This window comes from Colius striatus, chromosome 14 (assembly GCF_028858725.1).
Source record: "Colius striatus isolate bColStr4 chromosome 14, bColStr4.1.hap1, whole genome shotgun sequence".
In the NCBI taxonomy this organism is placed as follows: domain Eukaryota; kingdom Metazoa; phylum Chordata; class Aves; order Coliiformes; family Coliidae; genus Colius; species Colius striatus.
The window spans coordinates 22,791,166-22,807,929 of NC_084772.1; the positions used below are offsets into that span (position 1 = coordinate 22,791,166).

At 44.7% G+C, this 16,764-nt stretch overlaps 2 protein-coding genes across 2 annotated transcripts in view; both read left to right on the plus strand.

Annotated features, from left to right (window-relative positions):
* AP1G1 (adaptor related protein complex 1 subunit gamma 1) overlaps positions 1–11,875 on the plus strand; it is a 39,520-nt gene extending 27,645 nt beyond the window's left edge. Inside the window, exons 12-23 of the mRNA XM_062007121.1 lie at positions 35–175; positions 837–891; positions 2,379–2,501; positions 2,822–2,911; positions 3,414–3,541; positions 4,122–4,226; positions 6,351–6,492; positions 6,922–7,048; positions 7,424–7,519; positions 7,751–7,911; positions 8,331–8,429; positions 10,618–11,875. Coding sequence (XP_061863105.1) covers positions 35–175; positions 837–891; positions 2,379–2,501; positions 2,822–2,911; positions 3,414–3,541; positions 4,122–4,226; positions 6,351–6,492; positions 6,922–7,048; positions 7,424–7,519; positions 7,751–7,911; positions 8,331–8,429; positions 10,618–10,719 — 1,369 coding nt within the window. The 3' untranslated portion in view covers positions 10,720–11,875. The remainder of the gene's footprint in view (positions 1–34; positions 176–836; positions 892–2,378; positions 2,502–2,821; positions 2,912–3,413; positions 3,542–4,121; positions 4,227–6,350; positions 6,493–6,921; positions 7,049–7,423; positions 7,520–7,750; positions 7,912–8,330; positions 8,430–10,617) is intronic.
* Positions 11,876–16,223: 4,348 nt separating this feature from the next.
* PHLPP2 (PH domain and leucine rich repeat protein phosphatase 2) overlaps positions 16,224–16,764 on the plus strand; it is a 32,046-nt gene continuing 31,505 nt past the window's right edge. The window contains exon 1 of the mRNA XM_062007171.1: positions 16,224–16,388. Coding sequence (XP_061863155.1) covers positions 16,257–16,388 — 132 coding nt within the window. The 5' untranslated portion in view covers positions 16,224–16,256. The remainder of the gene's footprint in view (positions 16,389–16,764) is intronic.

Consider the following 16,764-nt stretch of genomic DNA (forward strand, 5'->3'; position numbering starts at 1 on the left):
AGATACTTAATCAGTTTTCTGTCTCTTACCTTAGACGTGCAATGGAACTGAGTTTTGCTCTTGTTAATGGGAACAATGTCCGTGGAATGATGAAAGAGTTGCTGTATTTCCTAGATTCCTGTGAGCCAGAGTTCAAAGCAGACTGTGCGTCTGGAATATTTCTCGCAGCTGAAAAGTATGGAGTCAATTGACTAGCTATTATTTTTTTTATACATCCTCGGAATTATGAGCATTTTTTGTGTGTGTTCCTTGCCCTCCTCACCACCCCCACCCCCCTCCTCAGCAGAGAATATGTTGATCATCTCTTCTTCATTTGCTGATCTGTGTGTGGTTTGTTAGTTTTAACCCACTCTGGGGGATAGTATACACGAGTGCCTTGGGACATGGTAGTGTTTCCCATATGGATAGTCGTCATTTCACCAAGCCAGTCTACTATATTGGTTTTTGCTGCACTTTGGAACAGGTATTGTCAGATATCCTGGCCTGCATTCCCCCCTCTACACACACAGATTCTCTTTGGTTAGCTCTACAAAGGAGATGGTGTTAACTGCTGTTGAGCCATAGTAATCAGCAGCCTGACTTTGAAGAACTGTGTATGCGAGGTGTGGCTGTACTAATTATAAAGACTTGTATAACTTTCCAATGTTGGCATTTAAACAAAAAAAGTCAAAGAATGTAAAGTATGTGGTGGTTTTTGTGTGCATTTTGTTGATGAGCCCCTCAGGAGACAATGGGTCAGGGAGTAACTGAGTGAGGGGGTTCTGATGTTGATGGATTTCTTGCTGATGTTGAAAGCTAGCAGTTATTGCTCTAACTTCTTTTCTTAATTTTGTCAGATATGCTCCTTCCAAACGCTGGCACATAGACACAATTATGAGAGTCTTAACAACAGTAAGTGGAATTGCCCCCTCACGTGTGACTACATAAAAAAGTTTTGATTTTGTAGGAAGTTATTCCTCAGCAGGTCGAGGTGACTATAGAGGGTGACAGTCAATGCTACAGTACACAGAGAAAGTGTATTTATATGGTAGTAACCCAAAGCAACCAGTCAGAAATATGTAAGTTTCACCGTGAGGATGAGGGAGCCCTGGCACAGGCTGCCTAGGGAGGGTGTGAAGGCTTCTCTGGAGATTTTCAGGAGCTGCCTGGATATGTTCCTGTGTGACCTGATCTAGATGGACCTGCTTTAGCGTGAGGGTTAGGCTAGATGGTCCTTAAAGGTCCCTTCCAACCCCTACCATTCTGTGATTCTGTGAAATATGACTGAATGAGTTTTTAGAAGAAATGTATGATTTCAGAAACACACAAGAATATGATGTGTAATAGGGTTTTTCTACTGCAGTAATCACATTAGCTTCTAGAGTTAGGACAGCTATTACACTGTCTGTGATTTCAATGTGCAGTATTTTGAGTGAACGTAGCTGTGCAAAGAGAAAGGAGGTGAAACAATTTCTTGTAACTATTCCATGTTGAGTTTATCAAAGCTTTTTAATGAAACTGTATCAACAGCCTCTTCATTGGGTTTAATTATTATTCTTTACCTATATTAATTTCTTTATAAACACTGAAGCTGGAGTGGAACTGCTGTAGTGTTTTAGCAAATAAGAGAGAGAAGAGATCTTTCTAGCTTGGGTAGGCAATGTGTTCCCTGAGGCAAAAAGTGGAAAGAGATTTATCAGTATGAGTTTTCAAGCTTGAAGTTCATCAAGGAGTGAGTCTGGGTGGTGTGCTATTTTGCCATTCTGAAACGAAAGTAGATTCCTCTGAACCGAGAATTGTTTTCCATTAGAAGGCTGGCTGTGAGAATTGCTCTCAGATTACTTCCTTCAATAAAGGAACTTCCTTCTCTTGACTACCAGAGAAATAATTTATAAAGCTGTAGTCATGAGACTGCTTACTGCAGACTATGACATATAAACTGAAAAGGATGTTTATCAGAATCATAGAATTGTTTACGTTGGACAAGACCCTTAAGATCATCAAGTCCAACCATCAATGTAGCATTGCAACATTATGAGAACTAATGCAGAAAGTTGGCATCAGCCATGGTGTGGGGTTGGCCCTGGCCTGGATGCCAGGTGCCCACCAAAAGTGCTCCATCCCTGCCCCTCCTTAACTGGACAGGGTAGAGAAAATAAAAGGATCAAGATAAGGACAGGGAGATGACTGCCCCTAGGGTGTCTGACTTAAAGCCTTCCATTTGTTGCCCTGTACTTCTACTCATTTGAGCCTGCTGAAATTCAGACATGAAGTGCTTAGGGATGAGGAGGCTGAGTTTTATTTCCAAGCAAATCAGTTGGCTTTTTGAAGGATATCAGCAAATATTGCATGTTACTGAGAAGTTGGGCAGTGAAACCTCACAATGATTGTTCTTGCAGGCAGGAAGTTATGTTCGTGATGATGCCGTTCCCAATCTGATTCAACTAATAACTAATAGTGTGGAGATGCATGCCTACACTGTGCAGAGACTCTACAAAGCCATCCTTGGTGATTACTCCCAGGTAATATCAAATGTGACCAGCTTCAGTTTCCTTGTTGTACTGCAATAAGCATGTTTACTAAGCATCTGAAAGTAAGTCAACATCACACTGTCTATCTCCAAGGGACAGATTGCAGAGGAGGCGTATCTTCTATAAGTTCATGTTCTTTTTATTTTCTCTAATTCTCTTGCGGAATTCTTAGCAAATATTCATGTTTCTTTTCCTTTGGAAAACTTCCTTGTCTGGAAGGACCAAACTTGCTCTGGGAAATGGTGATGGTTTAATATGTCATACAGGTATCCATTTATCTTGGAGGCAACTGATTTTTCTTCTTCTAACAGCAACCCCTGGTGCAAGTAGCCTCTTGGTGCATAGGAGAGTATGGAGATCTTCTGGTGTCTGGTCAGTGTGAAGAGGAGGAACCAATACAGGTATAGCTTGGGAAAGAATCACCACCATATACCTTGCTGAGGCTGAAGGTGCTTCATGCTGACTGTGGGAGGGGAATGCTTGCAACTGTTACTTAACACTTGCATCTGTGGTAGTGATGGGCCCTGGACAGGAACTGTCTTCCCATGCTACAGACAGGGGCACAAATGCTGCGAGGAGCACAGCTACAGTTGGCAGATCAATGTGGTTTGAGTCCTAACCTAGTTTCCAGGGTATCTGTTTAGGGTATTAGCTGTGTATTTTAGTGATAAACCTTCTCTTTAATTTGTGGACCAGGAACTATATTTTAAAACTAGTGTAATGAGATCTCCACTGAGACACATTTGTCTCATGTGCTCTGAACATAATGCTGCAGGCTCAGGTTGTTGCAGGGGAGGTATGACATGCCCCCTTAAAGCAAGAGACAGGTTTTTGCAGTATGGCTTGGAAGGCTTGCTGCAAAGTTTCTCTCTGTCTCAGCCTAACCTTTCTGTACCTTTTCAGGTAACAGAGGATGAAGTTCTTGATATTTTAGAAAGCGTCTTGATATCTAATATGTCTGCATCTGTTACCCGAGGCTATGCTCTCACTGCCATCATGAAGCTTTCCACAAGGTTCACCTGCACTGTCAAGTAAGTTCTTGTTGATGTACTGTCCAGGGCTTTGTTGCAAGTATGCTGGCATCAGTTGTCTTCAGTAAAAGTATTCCTTGGATACGTTCTGCTTCTGTGGTTTCAAAGAGTCATCTTGCTATTTATTGGCTTTTACAGTCCTCCTTTGCTTGCTGAGTAGAAGAATTCCATTGATTTGTAGTATTTTTATTCTGGGGATGTCCTCTACTGTGTAGGGACTTGACCCATGTTGTTGTTGCCTGAAAAACTTCTTTGTGGGGTATATAAAGTCCTTACTTGCAGTGGACTATTCTGCTAGTTCCCTTATGGTTTCTTGATGTGGTTAATTGAGCTTTCTGATGTTATACCTTGCAGTAGTATATTAATGGCTGGTGCTGTTCTGAATGGACAGTTCAAAAAGTGATGCTGTATAGATACTCAAGGAGAACAGCAGTGACTCCTGTTTTAAATGAGTTACACAGGATACCTGTTAAGCAGATGCCAGATAGCGTTTCTGGATGGCATGTGTTAATCCCTTGCTTATTGCTGCTAATTAATTCCATGGTGTGTTTGTTTTTGTTTCCTCCCTGCCCCCACACAGTCGCATTAAGAAGGTCGTTTCCATTTATGGCAGTAGCATCGATGTGGAGCTTCAGCAGAGGGCAGTGGAATATAATGCACTTTTCAAGAAATATGATCACATGAGGTAAGTGCTGATGAGTTTTCTTGTGTTTGAAAATGATCATTATAATTACTCTGATCTCCTGTATACCACACTTTGTGCTTGAGAGCTTTGTCTGCTGATTTTGGTAGGATTAAAGAGGAACTAGAATCCCTCACCTATAAGGTTAGTCAGTGTTTTAAAAACTTAAGGTATCGTGGGAGATTGATCAGAGATTTTCTCTGACAAAACACTTGTCCTACTTGGACCTTGAACTTTACTAATTTTTACTTCTATATGTTGAGTCTTAAATTTGCTAGCTGAGTGTCTGCAGATAGCTTCTACCATATTAGTGTTACCACAGTCATTAGGTTCAAACTGATTTTAAAATGTCTTTGGAATAAACATACAGAGACCTGTCCTAAGCTGTGCTCTGAACTTCAGGTATTTCTTCTAGCTGTTAATATTTTTCAGTTTTTTGGAACACCTTTTTAATTTCTTATATCTTCTTGTAATAGCTGTTTAAAATCTCAAATTGTGCATGCAAAGGCATGCTGTTTCACTGACCCACTCAGAATCCCTGGTTTACAGTTCATGAGCTTGTTAACCTCCTTAAAGACTATCATTGGGGTCTTCATTCATCATTGTTTTGCTCAAGTGATTGTCTCTTTGAGAAAGTAAAACTCTGTTGCAATAACTAAAGCTGTAATTCTTTGCAGAATAGTCCTTAGTCTGCAACGTGCGATAGTTAATTGTTGATACGTAGGAGCAGCACAGATTCTATTCAGTGTTATGATCATAAGATTGGAGGTGATCTGGGGATTAACTTCATCCACCCTTGAAAACTTTCCAGAAGATTCCATTGGATGCAGGAGCATCCATTTCAGAGTCTAGATGGGAGGACAGAGGGAACATGGTTGTCACTGCACTAAATATTGCTTGTGTTTGTCAGGGCCTCCCAACCTTGTTTCAAAGGCTATTGGCAATCCCTTTTTTTCCCCCCCTAAAGGTTCCATGCTATTCACCGTGTGTAGAACACAACATCCTTGTGACTTCTTCTTTCTCTCCTCCCATGAGATCCATGTATTGGCTCAAATTGTTCTTGGAAAAGTCATGTTAATGAATTAGAGCATGTCAGCTACCTAGGGCTTCACATCCAGCTTTACAAATGAGTTCAAAAATACATAGTCTGAGAGGCTTTTGGTCTGAGTTGACCATTGCAGACAACAGTGGCTTTTGATCAGATGGCAGCTTATGTTGTTCATAGTTCCTGAAGCATTCCACTTCAGAAAAGCATGTGAACTTCATTCAGCTTTACAAGAAAGCATCTGTATGTTTGGTTTGTTTTTTTCCCCACAGCGTAGTCTGGTGTTTATTGCAGTGTAAAGGTCAATGTTTAATAATTTCTGCTCATTAGGGTTTTGTTCATGTTCAAAAATGTGGCCCATGGTTGGGTTTATTGGTCTGGAATGCTTTTTCCAGCACAAAAGATGTGTAGACATTGTGGCTTACCTCTACTGCATGCAGCACTTTGTGGCTTGATATACAAGGGTAACAGCCTTTCTTGTATTATAGACTAGTTCTCCCTATATCAGTTTTGCTAGTTTATTGGTTTCATGTCAGGATTCTGGATCTTTTACCTTTTCATCAGTCTCTATATCATTTCAGGAGGGTACTCTCAAGGACTAAACTGTAATCTCTTTGGGAACCTAGCTTGGTTAAATGAGAGCACAGTGATTTGCTTTTCTAGCTTTGTCACCTGTTCTAACTGGTGTAAAGAGAAGTCAAATGAGCTGTCTCTCTGACTGTTGAACAGAGCAGTCCAAGTGTTCCATGTCTGAAGTTAATTAACCATTGCTCAATTATTTAATCTTTGTCTTGGGTTTTTTATTTTAGCCCCACAGTGGAAACCATGTCAAGTACTAGGGGAAAACAAGAGGCAGGAGGGCTTGTTTGGCTTTTGACTTTCAGCTACTATATTTACACTGGCACAGAATGTCAGGGATTGCTTTTGTCTGCTTCAAGCTGTCATGCAGTTTTGGGAGTTCCACAGTATTGGAGCTAAAACGAAAAGGCAGATTGCTCTGTGTATGTCATCTCCCGAATGCCTGAATATTTGTATTGGGATCCAGGAAGATGGCACAGTGTAACTATGTCAGCTTCTTTCAGGCCAGCCCTGCTTGAGAGAATGCCAGTAATGGAGAAAGTCACCACAAATGGCCCTACTGAGATTGTACAGACCAACGGAGAGACGGAGACAGCAGTACTGGAAACAAAACCTCCACCCACTGGATTGCAGCCCGCTAGCCAGGTAATGGAAACTGATCTAGGATAAGTTTCCACTGCCTGTCAGACCACGCTACTAGCCCCTGCCAACAGTAAGCTGAGACCATGTTCCTCCCCCTCTCTGCCTCTTTGCTAGTTCTGGCTTGGTGATGATTGCATCTTGCATCTGATGGTTCTAGTGTCAAGAACAAGTGTGGGGAAGAAGTCATTGTGGGGAGTGCAAGAGCAGGGGAATAAAGCTGTATGTCCCCAACCCGTCTCAGTGTGCATAACCTCCGTCCTTCTCTATCTCTGTGGTCCCAAGAACATGGAAACTAGATCTCTTGTGAGACCATAGCCAAACTGAGAACCTCTCTGTCAGTTTTCAATCTGAGAGCAAGTAGAATCCATTATTTTTGCAAGAGAAAGTAGCAGGAAGTTGAATATGTAACTACTACATCCACTCTCTCATTAGGCAAATGATTTGTTGGACTTGTTGGGGGGAAGTGATATAACACCTGTAATCCCCACTGCACCTACAAGCAAGCCAGCCTCTGCTGGTGGAGAGCTCCTTGACCTCCTGGGAGACCTTAACCTGACAGGTGAGCAGGCTGCATCACTTGAAGTCTACATTCTCAGTCATGGGGTGGGATGAGGACTGGTTAACTCTTTACGTCCTGTCAAGACCTAGTCTTCACACCTACTCTTACCGATGTCTGTTTTCAGCCTGGGGATGCTGGGAGCCTTTCCAGAGAGGATTGGGAGACGTGAGGAGTGCATTCCATTTGAATGCCTGCTAGCTCAAGACAAGCCAGTAGTGTTAGTGAAAGCAGAGAAGGGGAGGATAACAAGACAGATGACTTGTAGAACTTCACGTAAAGAAATATAAAATATGTGCAGCAGTTGATCTTTGGAGAAGGAGTAGTTACTCTTCATTCAATGGCAGACAAGTAATAATTCTTCAACATTTCTTGTAGGTTCTCCAGGATCTGCCCCTGCGCCCCAGGTAGCACAGCCTCCGTTCCTGCTTGATGGACTTTCATCACAGCCTCTCTTCAATGATATTGCTGCAGGTTAGGGACTTGTAAATCTTTAGCCTAAGGTGCCACAGCTCCCAACTAGAAGAGGAAACAAGGAGTAGTAAAAAAGGTGGGGTTAGAAGTGAAGTGTGGCATAGACACTAGAGCAAGAGATCTGAGGAGTTCAATCTTCAGAATTCATCTCTGGGGTAAAGTAAATGCATTCTGTAACGTTGAGAACGATCTCCAGATTCTGTAGGTCTGCTGCTTTTTTGTTTCCTACAGGAATCCCCTCAATTACTGCATACAACAAGAATGGGCTGAAGATTGACTTCACCTTTGAGAGGTCAAACACCAACCCCAGTGTCACTGTAATCACAATACAAGCCTCCAACAGCACAGAGCTGGATATGACAGATTTTGTTTTCCAAGCTGCAGTACCAAAGGTAGTATCACTACTTTTGATAGGTTGAGGGCCAGCTGCAAATACTGATCAGTGCTTTCATGAAGACGGAAACTTGTAGCATGACAAACAAGGCTAAGAGCTGTTAATAGGTTCTCTTAGTGCTCAGTTTGCTCATCTCTCTGTAGTCTGAAAATGTTATAAATGCAATAGAGCACTGGTTACTGTCAGATTGTACTACTTCTGCTTGGACAAAATCTTACTTCAAAATTACCACTTCCTAGGAAGTTTGCTAAACCATACACAGATTGGGTTAAAAAGTGAGGGCATTAATCTTTCCCATTATTCTTACTTTCTAAGAAATGTCCCATGCTCTTTGCAGCTATGAATATATGCAAACAAATCACTTTATGTTCATACTTGATTAAGGATCAAATTATTTGCTCTTCATCCTTTTGACAGACATTCCAGCTGCAGCTTCTGTCTCCCAGCAGCAGCGTCATCCCTGCATTTAACTCGGGGACCATCACACAGGTCATTAAAGTCCTAAATCCACAGAAGGTGAGTGATACCGAGAACAGTTATTAAAGATACTATCTTGGAATTGCGCATTTAGTGGTAATTGGTTAGGGATGCATCTCTGATGAGAGATAAGTACTGAGGTAGTGAATGATGTCATTTTGATTAGTTACTTTGGTTAGGGTTTGGAGGAAGTTAAAAAAACAACGGGACATCCTAGGCACGGGTTTGGCCTTCTCTTTGGTTATACTGCTGAAACAGATCCACAGCTTTATCTGTTATTTCTTGCATGGTTTTTTTTGCATTGCAATGGTTGTTAAGTTTTTAGATGGCCTTTACAGAGAAGCTCAATCAGGTATTTGTACGCAGTAACGTCTGAACGGCAGACACCTCACTGTGTAAATACATTCAGCATTTGTTCTTGCTGTCTGAAGTGGTGCTACTGAAAAGTTGGTTACCCAAAAAATAGCTTGATTCATAATTTTACCAAAATTATTTTCTTAAGTGATGTAACTGGTTTTTAATGTAATGACTGTGTTGATAGAAATAATCTTTAGGTGTGATTTAATCGTGGTTCCATTTGTTTTACAGCCTTCAGAGACAGGCTTCAAGACTGGGATACAACAGACTTGAGGGGAGGGAGGGAGGGAAGGAGGGGTGTGACCTATGTGTACTCCTTAAGAAGCTTTGCAAGTATTCAGATGTCATCAGAGAAAAATAAAGATCACTTATTTCTTCTCTGGGACACCCTTAAGATCTTAAACATCTATAAGAACTTAGTATGTTTTAAGTTTTTCATAGGTTAACACTTTTTTACTGCTTTAGATGTTAAACATTGCTGCTGAACTGATGTGCACATTAGAAAAATTCTATATTAAGGCACGAGACTGACTATTCTCTTTGTATACATCTGATATTAATTTCTCTGTGGTGCTGTAGAGCACCTTTCAAAGATCACCCTGAAAGTTATTTTCCACACTTGGGAGGGTTTAGGAGTTTTTCTGTTAAGGTGCCAGAAGTTGCAATATTTGCACCTCGGATGGGGACCCAGAGGTGAAATCTAGATAGTGGGATGCTGTCTGGTTGGAATGCCAGAACTCCTACTGAGTAGAAGTTCAGAATAGAAGTTCAAAATCATATTTTACTACCCTTTTCTCTTGCCCGCTGTTTCCTGACTCTTCCACCTCAGGCATTTGTGCATCTCTTAGTCTCCTGTAGATTGTTACTGCCTGAAAGCTACCTGGAATATTCTGAGGGAGACAACCTAGCTGTTTGTCTTGTCAGTGTTGTAAAACAGTTTGTTTGCCTGGACGTGGACTGTCTTTCAAGATTGAAGCTGGTGGCTATTTTCCCAAAACACCACCATATATAATGTAAACTGATACTGGTGCTGTTGATATATTAGTGATAAAACACAGCCTCTTTATCCTGAGACTGATTGAAGCAGTCATTGTCGTCCTTTCCTCTCTCTGCCAACACTTTTGCAGATTTCCTTGGGGGTATGGGGAAAAGAAACAGAAATAGCCAACTTTTTGCTTTTCTTCTGGGAAACATGAGGGGTTTTTTGAGTGAGGAGAACAGAACCTGCTGGAGCATGCTGTGCTCTCTTATTAAGGGCCACCTAGAACCTGGACAACAGCAAAATCATAGGATGTAAAGCAACTTCTGAGCTATTCCATCACTTACAGCAGGAGAAGACATTCTTAAGAGACTGTTTCCAGTATTTTTTAGGCTATTTCCTTCATTATGCAGCTGAACTAGTAGTTTCCAGACCTTTGCTTTGAGTGAACAGTTAGTACGGCAAAAGACACCTCTCCCTGCAAGCCTAAGTGCCCAGCAGCAAAATCTGGATCTGCCTCCTGCTTCCTTCCATTGTTAGCTGAGATTTTAAGGCCTTTTTTTTTTTTTTTTGGATTTAAGGACTTCAGTGTTTGTGAGAGCAGGGCCAGCGCAGAGAGATGTGGGTAGAAGCTGAGCTATAGCTTTTCTGCAAGCCTGTACCTGATCTGAGAACTACAGTGATCAATAAGTGTTCTACCAGATTAAGCATTTATCGGCAGTGTCATAGCTTACCCTGCATATCCTTTCAGCAAGCTCTTGTGATGAGGAAAGGTCTGTGTTTTGTGTTCACAGGGTAAGGGAGGGGAGCTGGATGTGGGGGATTCACTGACCATAAATGACGACCTGAATTTGTTTTGTGTTTGTTCTCTTTTCCCCTTTTCTCTTGTAGCAACAACTACGTATGCGGATCAAGTTGACTTATAATCACAAGGGCTCAGCAATGCAGGATCTAGCAGAAGTCAACAACTTCCCTCCTCAGTCTTGGCAGTGAGGCTCTGGCACCATTCTTATTCTCACCCCACCCAATCAAAAGAACTCTGGGAAGAAGGTTGTGATCCATGGCAATCCCCCAAACTGCACCAAGGGCATGGGGAACAGATGAGACCTGCTGATGAGGAGGAATTTTCCTGAAGTGATTGCTGACTTTGAAGCATATCTGTTAAGACTAATCTCCTCTCCTCTGCTGATGAGGCTGGCAGCTTGTGGAGGCTACTGTGCACTCCCTCACACAGGCATTCCCAGCCAGAAGCAACATTCCCTTCTCTTTCCCCTGCTCCCCACCCTCCCTCCCCCTGCAAAGAAACACAGCCTGGTGGAAAAGAAGTCTGGAATTTCTAGCAGGGAAACTTTCTTCTCTCTGCAGCAAGTGAACAGCTGACCCTTCTTTCTGCTGTCTTTTTCCCCTGGGGCGGGCAAGGTGTGTTGTCATTCATTACTAGCTAGGTTCCATCAGGCACTTTCATCTGGGGCTGAGACTGGGGACTTGGGGAATGTTAGGCTGCCCTGCCTCTTTCTTATTGTATCCCAAATGTCTGAAGTGGCAGGAATCTTCTGATGGCTTATTCAGTGCATTATTGAACACACTCACCTCTTTAGTTCTGTGATGCATACCAAGAGCAAGTTAGGCCTTGGGAGTCCATCTGCAAACCTGGGAGAGTGGGGGAAAAGAGATGCTGGTGAGAGTTGCTAAGATTGTTTTGGTGCTGTACTTGGCAATGAAGACCTTACACTTGAATTTTCTTTCTTTACATCAAAAGCTACAGCCATGCAGTTTCACAGACAGTCTTCTGTAGCTTCCCCAGAAAATGCGGTGATGTATGAGAGCTGTAGAGATTCAAGGAGCAGCTGGTTTTCTAACACCGATGGTTTCAAAGCCTTTTAACCCTCGTAGTTGCGGTTTGTGGGTAGGAAAGACGTGTTCACTTTGGTAGATCAGTCTTTGAGTGAGGGCTCTGTTCCTGCTGGGAGACTTATCAGAGACTATGCTGAAAAGTTGCTCTTCGCAGTTATTCCAGACCTTCTCACCAGTTGAATTTCCAGAGCCTGTTGTAGATCCCCTGGATTACATTTGAGTTACTTCTGACTGGGATATTTGTGTTGTATCTGTAATATTGGCACTGAAATAAAGACCATGCAGTTTAAAGAGACCTTTTCCCATTTTGTTACTTAATTGGTCCCCACAGTTTGCTCCTGCTCCCCTATCAGAGAAATGTGCTAGTTGAGGTTCAGCCTGAAAGTAACTAAACTGTTTTTTGAATGAAAGCCGGTCATTTGAGAGTTTGGATCCAAAGATGTGAGGTTCAGTACTCTTCTAAGCTTACCAACATCCATGTTCAGTTATGCTTCCTAGCGTGAGCTGGTGCTGAGGTAGGACGGTTCTGCTAATTCTCATGGAGGTGATGTACAGGACATAAAGCACAGTGTGACAGAACTATTCAGATGTTCAGCACTCTTCAGGGAGGAACAGGGGAGGATATATCTTAGATCTTCATCCATTGTGCACTGGCAAGCTGAAGGTACTCCAGCTTCCAATTCAGTGCTTTCTCAAACAAGTGGGTGGCCCATAAGCTTTATTTCTGTTCTAGGGCTTTCCAGGTAGTAGTCATTCAGTGCTCTGGTGGCAAGCTTAGCTTTTTGCACCTGCAAAAGTGCTAAGACTAGGCACCAGCCTTTGCCAGAAACACTGTAAGAGTGGTGCACAGTGTGTTTGGAGAAAATCAAAGACCTGTTCTGCCCTTGATTTGGGAGCTGGAAGAACCTAAAAATTCTTCAGTCTGCTCTGGTTTTAAGTAATTAAGTAATAATTACTGCATTAAGTAATATATACCATAGGACTGTCACTGACTTCAGTGCTGGTGTGTGTAAAGGAGTAGGTTCAGCTTCTCTTGGAGGATGTTTTTGCTGCCTTTCTGATTCAACAGGTTTAGGCTTTTGGATTAGCAAAGATCCTTATTATTCTACTGGAGATGACATCATCATAGAGTTATAAAATCTACAAGAATGATGAATAGTTTTCTTTAAAAAATATCTGGGTTGTGGCAGGGTCACGCCTTGGCTGTCAGTGGTGAGGCAGATACTGTGCTTCAGCTAGAAGCGTCATGAAGCAGGCAGTCTTGCAGAAAATGGCTGAAGTCCACTTGTAGGTGCTGAGCATTTACTTTTGTTGCTTTCACTGCAGTTGTGACTACTCACCACTCTACTAGCTCAAGCTACTCAGTGTCAAAAGCTGAGCATGTTAAATACAGACTCCAGTGAGCTCTGAGGGTGTTCCTGAGACGAAGCTAATGGAAAGCCTTTGCCTTAGTTCCTAAACTTCCCATAAGTTCTCCCATTCTCCTCACAAAATTGTACTCCTCACAGTCACTTGTACTGCAAGCTGGCACACCTCAATCTCCATTTATTTTTGCTTTGAAACAGCACTGGTGCAGGAGATGGAATGGAGAGAAAGAGGAAATGGTGTCTCACCTGGCAAGTTTGTTGGCAGTGTAGCTGGGAAGGACTTTTCTTGTCCCTCTTGTTGCTCTTGTTTTCTCTCCCCTAGAGCAGCCAAGGTTTTGTTGTTGGTGTCTATCTGCTAGGCCTGTAGGGTAAATACCTACTGTGTTCTTGGCTCCTTCAGCCACCCTTGCACGGCATTTGCGTTTTGGGAAACAGGCACTTTGTCATGTATTTCGGAGTCGAGCAGAAGGAGGGTGGCGCATGTACCCAAAACACACTTTGCTTGAAGCCGTCCCTGGCTATGAAATACTCCTTTCTAGCAGCCAGACATTCCTGTTGTCCTTAGAGCTCTTTCCCTTCCCTGCTAAGAGATGGGGTACTAATGTGATTCCAGAAGGAAGGCCAGGTTTCACATGTTCCTGTGTCCGCAATACCAGATGCCATTGCTTGCTCCTTGACCCCTCGGTGCATCTCTTACGCTCTGTGCTGCTGTGGTGTTGTCCCACTTGAGATTATTCTCATGTCCACATCTGAGGCACTCTGAGGATAGGGTGAGTCATTTTACCACCAGCTGAATACAACAGTTCTTACATCTCTTTCCTGCTTTGGTGTAAGTGGAACGTAAAGGGAGCAAGATACAGACTTCATGGCTAATCCTACTAGTATCTGCATTGGAGAATTTGGAGCTGGGAGAGATTCAGTGTCCATTTTTTCAAGTGAATGTATTTTTGAGTCAAAATGTGACGAAGAATAGAGGCCATAATGAGCCTGAAGGGGGGAGGGGACACGGGAAGTTCTTAAGATTTGACTTTGTCCAGGTTTTGATAGGACAAAATACAGCCTTGAACAACCTTTTGAAGCAATAGCAGTGAGGGGGCTGACACCTAAACAGTACTGTGGATATAAATCAGAAGATGCTGAAACAGCTGGGAAAGGTGACTTAGTGCCTTCCCTAAGGCTGGTCTAGCTGCAAGATGAGGCAGCAAAGGTGGCTTTTTTAAGATCTGCTGGTGCGCTTTCTATGTGTTCATTTTCTACTTGGGGGCTGTGAGGGAAGGAGCTACTGGACTGCTTCCCTCTGAACTTTCACTCTATCCCTGTATATTCCTTTTTCTTTCTCGATGTTGTAATTTACATTTTACATAGAGACCCATCCCACCTCTTTGACAGTATAGAAAAAACCCAACCAAACCAATAAAAACAAAACACCAACAAACTCAACCCAATTTGAAACAAAACCATGCCATTTGAGCAGGGAGCCCGGTGGCATTGAACTTCTGCAGTCCTGTTTCTGAGATGTGAAAAACTTCAGTCAATGCTGAGTCTTAGGTGAGTGAGGAGCATAACGGATGTAAACATTTACATGGGATGCATTAGATTTCTGCTGTGTGTATTGTCTTTTGGTTGAAACAAATTATGAAGTGACTAATAAAATGAGTCAATATTCAATGATTTAAAACTGTGCCTTGTTGCTTTTTGCAAGTACAGTGGGATAGGACTTGGATTCTTAACGATTGGCCATGGCAGGGTCAGATGATGTGAAATAATACGGGCAGAACTTCAACTTTCCAGGAAATTTTGGGGAGCAAAATCACGTAGACAATTACAAAATGCTTCCTGTGAAATACCACCCTGAGAGAGAAGTTTTCCGTTACTAGGAGCAATACTTGTCCAGGTGCTAGAAAGGTGAGAACTGAAGCCGAGGAGGTTGTTTTTCCTGGTGTTTGCAGCCTGCCCTTGGGGTTGGTTATGACTCTTTGCTGATTAAAAAGCCCCCTTTTGTGCTCTATGTGCCTCTGGGACAAGGATGGCTGTAATCTCATGGTCTGTTAAGGCAGCATATCTGCCTGTTGTAAGATTCTTCCTTACGTTTTCTAGTGACCGTAACGTCTCGTTAGGTAATCTTTCATGTGTTTTCTATGGCATAGTTGCACTCCTCTTTGCAGAACACAATCTCCTCTGTATTGCCCTGTGTCCCTTCTTCATGGAAACTCTCCTGAGGCAAACTAGCTTCAGCACTACAGCTGCAGCTAGACATGCATTGCAATTGTGTCTTTCTGTAGAGAAGACCGAGTGAAAATCTCATTCATTTTTAAAATCTTCTCAGCTTGTGTGTGTAGTTGGGAAGTGCTAAGCACTGGGAGGCCTTTCCTGTCACTGCCATGGCTTGATGACATGAATTAATACAAACTGTCAGGGAGCACTTTACCATTGCTGATGAGTTGTCTGGCAGCACAGCTGACAGTAGGAGAGCCCTCCTGCAAATTCAGAAATGGCACCAGCAACTGCCAGCATGTGTGGCAGCAGGCACTCATCCTAGCCTTTATTCTTGAGGGGGACAAGCTGCTGGGAAGCTGTTCCTTGCTGTTCCTCCTGTGTGTGGGGCCTCAGCTGTAATCTCTCTGCAATCTGTGTGCCCAGTAGCAGATCCACAGTGCTGCACAGAGCCATCTCCTCAGGCCAGGGTGAAGGCAGGGAATTATTAAACGTGTAGTAACAGTGGCAGTGTTTGGTGTAGTAATAGTACCAACAGTGAGAGTTTGGAAAGCAGGTCTGGACTTAACCCAGGAAGGTCAGGGATGAGTCGGGCGAGAAAGAAACACGACTGTGACAAGTCTTTTGGGGTGATTATGGGGAACGCAGGAGGCTCTTTGTTATTTTGGTTTTCAAGCATTAACTGAACTCAAGTAAACGGCACAGCGATGGTAACTGCTGAGACTGCCTGAGCTGCCAGGAGCAGCCTGGACAGCACCGGGAGGAAGGCGATGCTGAGCTCTGCTGCGTAACTGCTGGGAAGCAGCGGCACGCGGCTGCTCTCCACGCCGCTGGAGAGCAGTTCACAGCTCACACGTCTTACGAACCAGGGGTAACACGGCAGCGCGGGCTCCAGCAGCAGGCTGCTGGGAACGCTCTGCCGCTAGCGCTGGGGTCTGGCCCGTCTCCAGCGTCGGCCGCAGCCCGCCCTGCCCGCAGGAGCCGCGCGGTCAGGACCCGCCGCAGGTGCGGCCGCGCCGGGCCCGCGGGCGGCGGAAGCCGGTGCGCTTCCGGGGCGGGGCCGCTGCCGCCCGGGGTCTCGCCGTCCGGCCGGCGATGGGGGAGGCCGGGCCGGGGCCCGCGCCGGGGCCCAGGGAGACGCGGGAGGCCGAGGAGGACGAGGCGGCGGCGCCGAGCGGCGGCCGGGGGGGGCGAGCCGGGCCCCGCGGCGGCATCCGGGTGCTGAAGGTGAGTAGGGGACCGGGCCTTGACGGCGCGGGCCGCTCCCCGCAGCTCGGCGGGGCGGCGGCGAGTCGCCCGCGGTTGCTCGGCGCCGGGCGCGGGCCCCTGTCCCGCCTCGACCTTGGCGGGTCGGCCGGCGTCTTTCTGCGGCCGCGTCCGAGCGCGGCGGCCCAGGCGTCGGTGCGGCCGCGGGGGCTCCCGCCGGCTCCGCGCGAGCGGTCTGGTGTGGGAGGGGCTCCGGCGGTGGCGGGTGTCCCCGCGCCCGGCGGCCTCCCCGCGCCCGGCCGCGCCTGCGTCCTGTGGCGAGGGGCAGCCGGCGGGGCCGGGTCGGGGCTGTCAGCTGCGGCCCTCGAGGCAGGCGGGCTTGGAGGCAGCTGCTGAC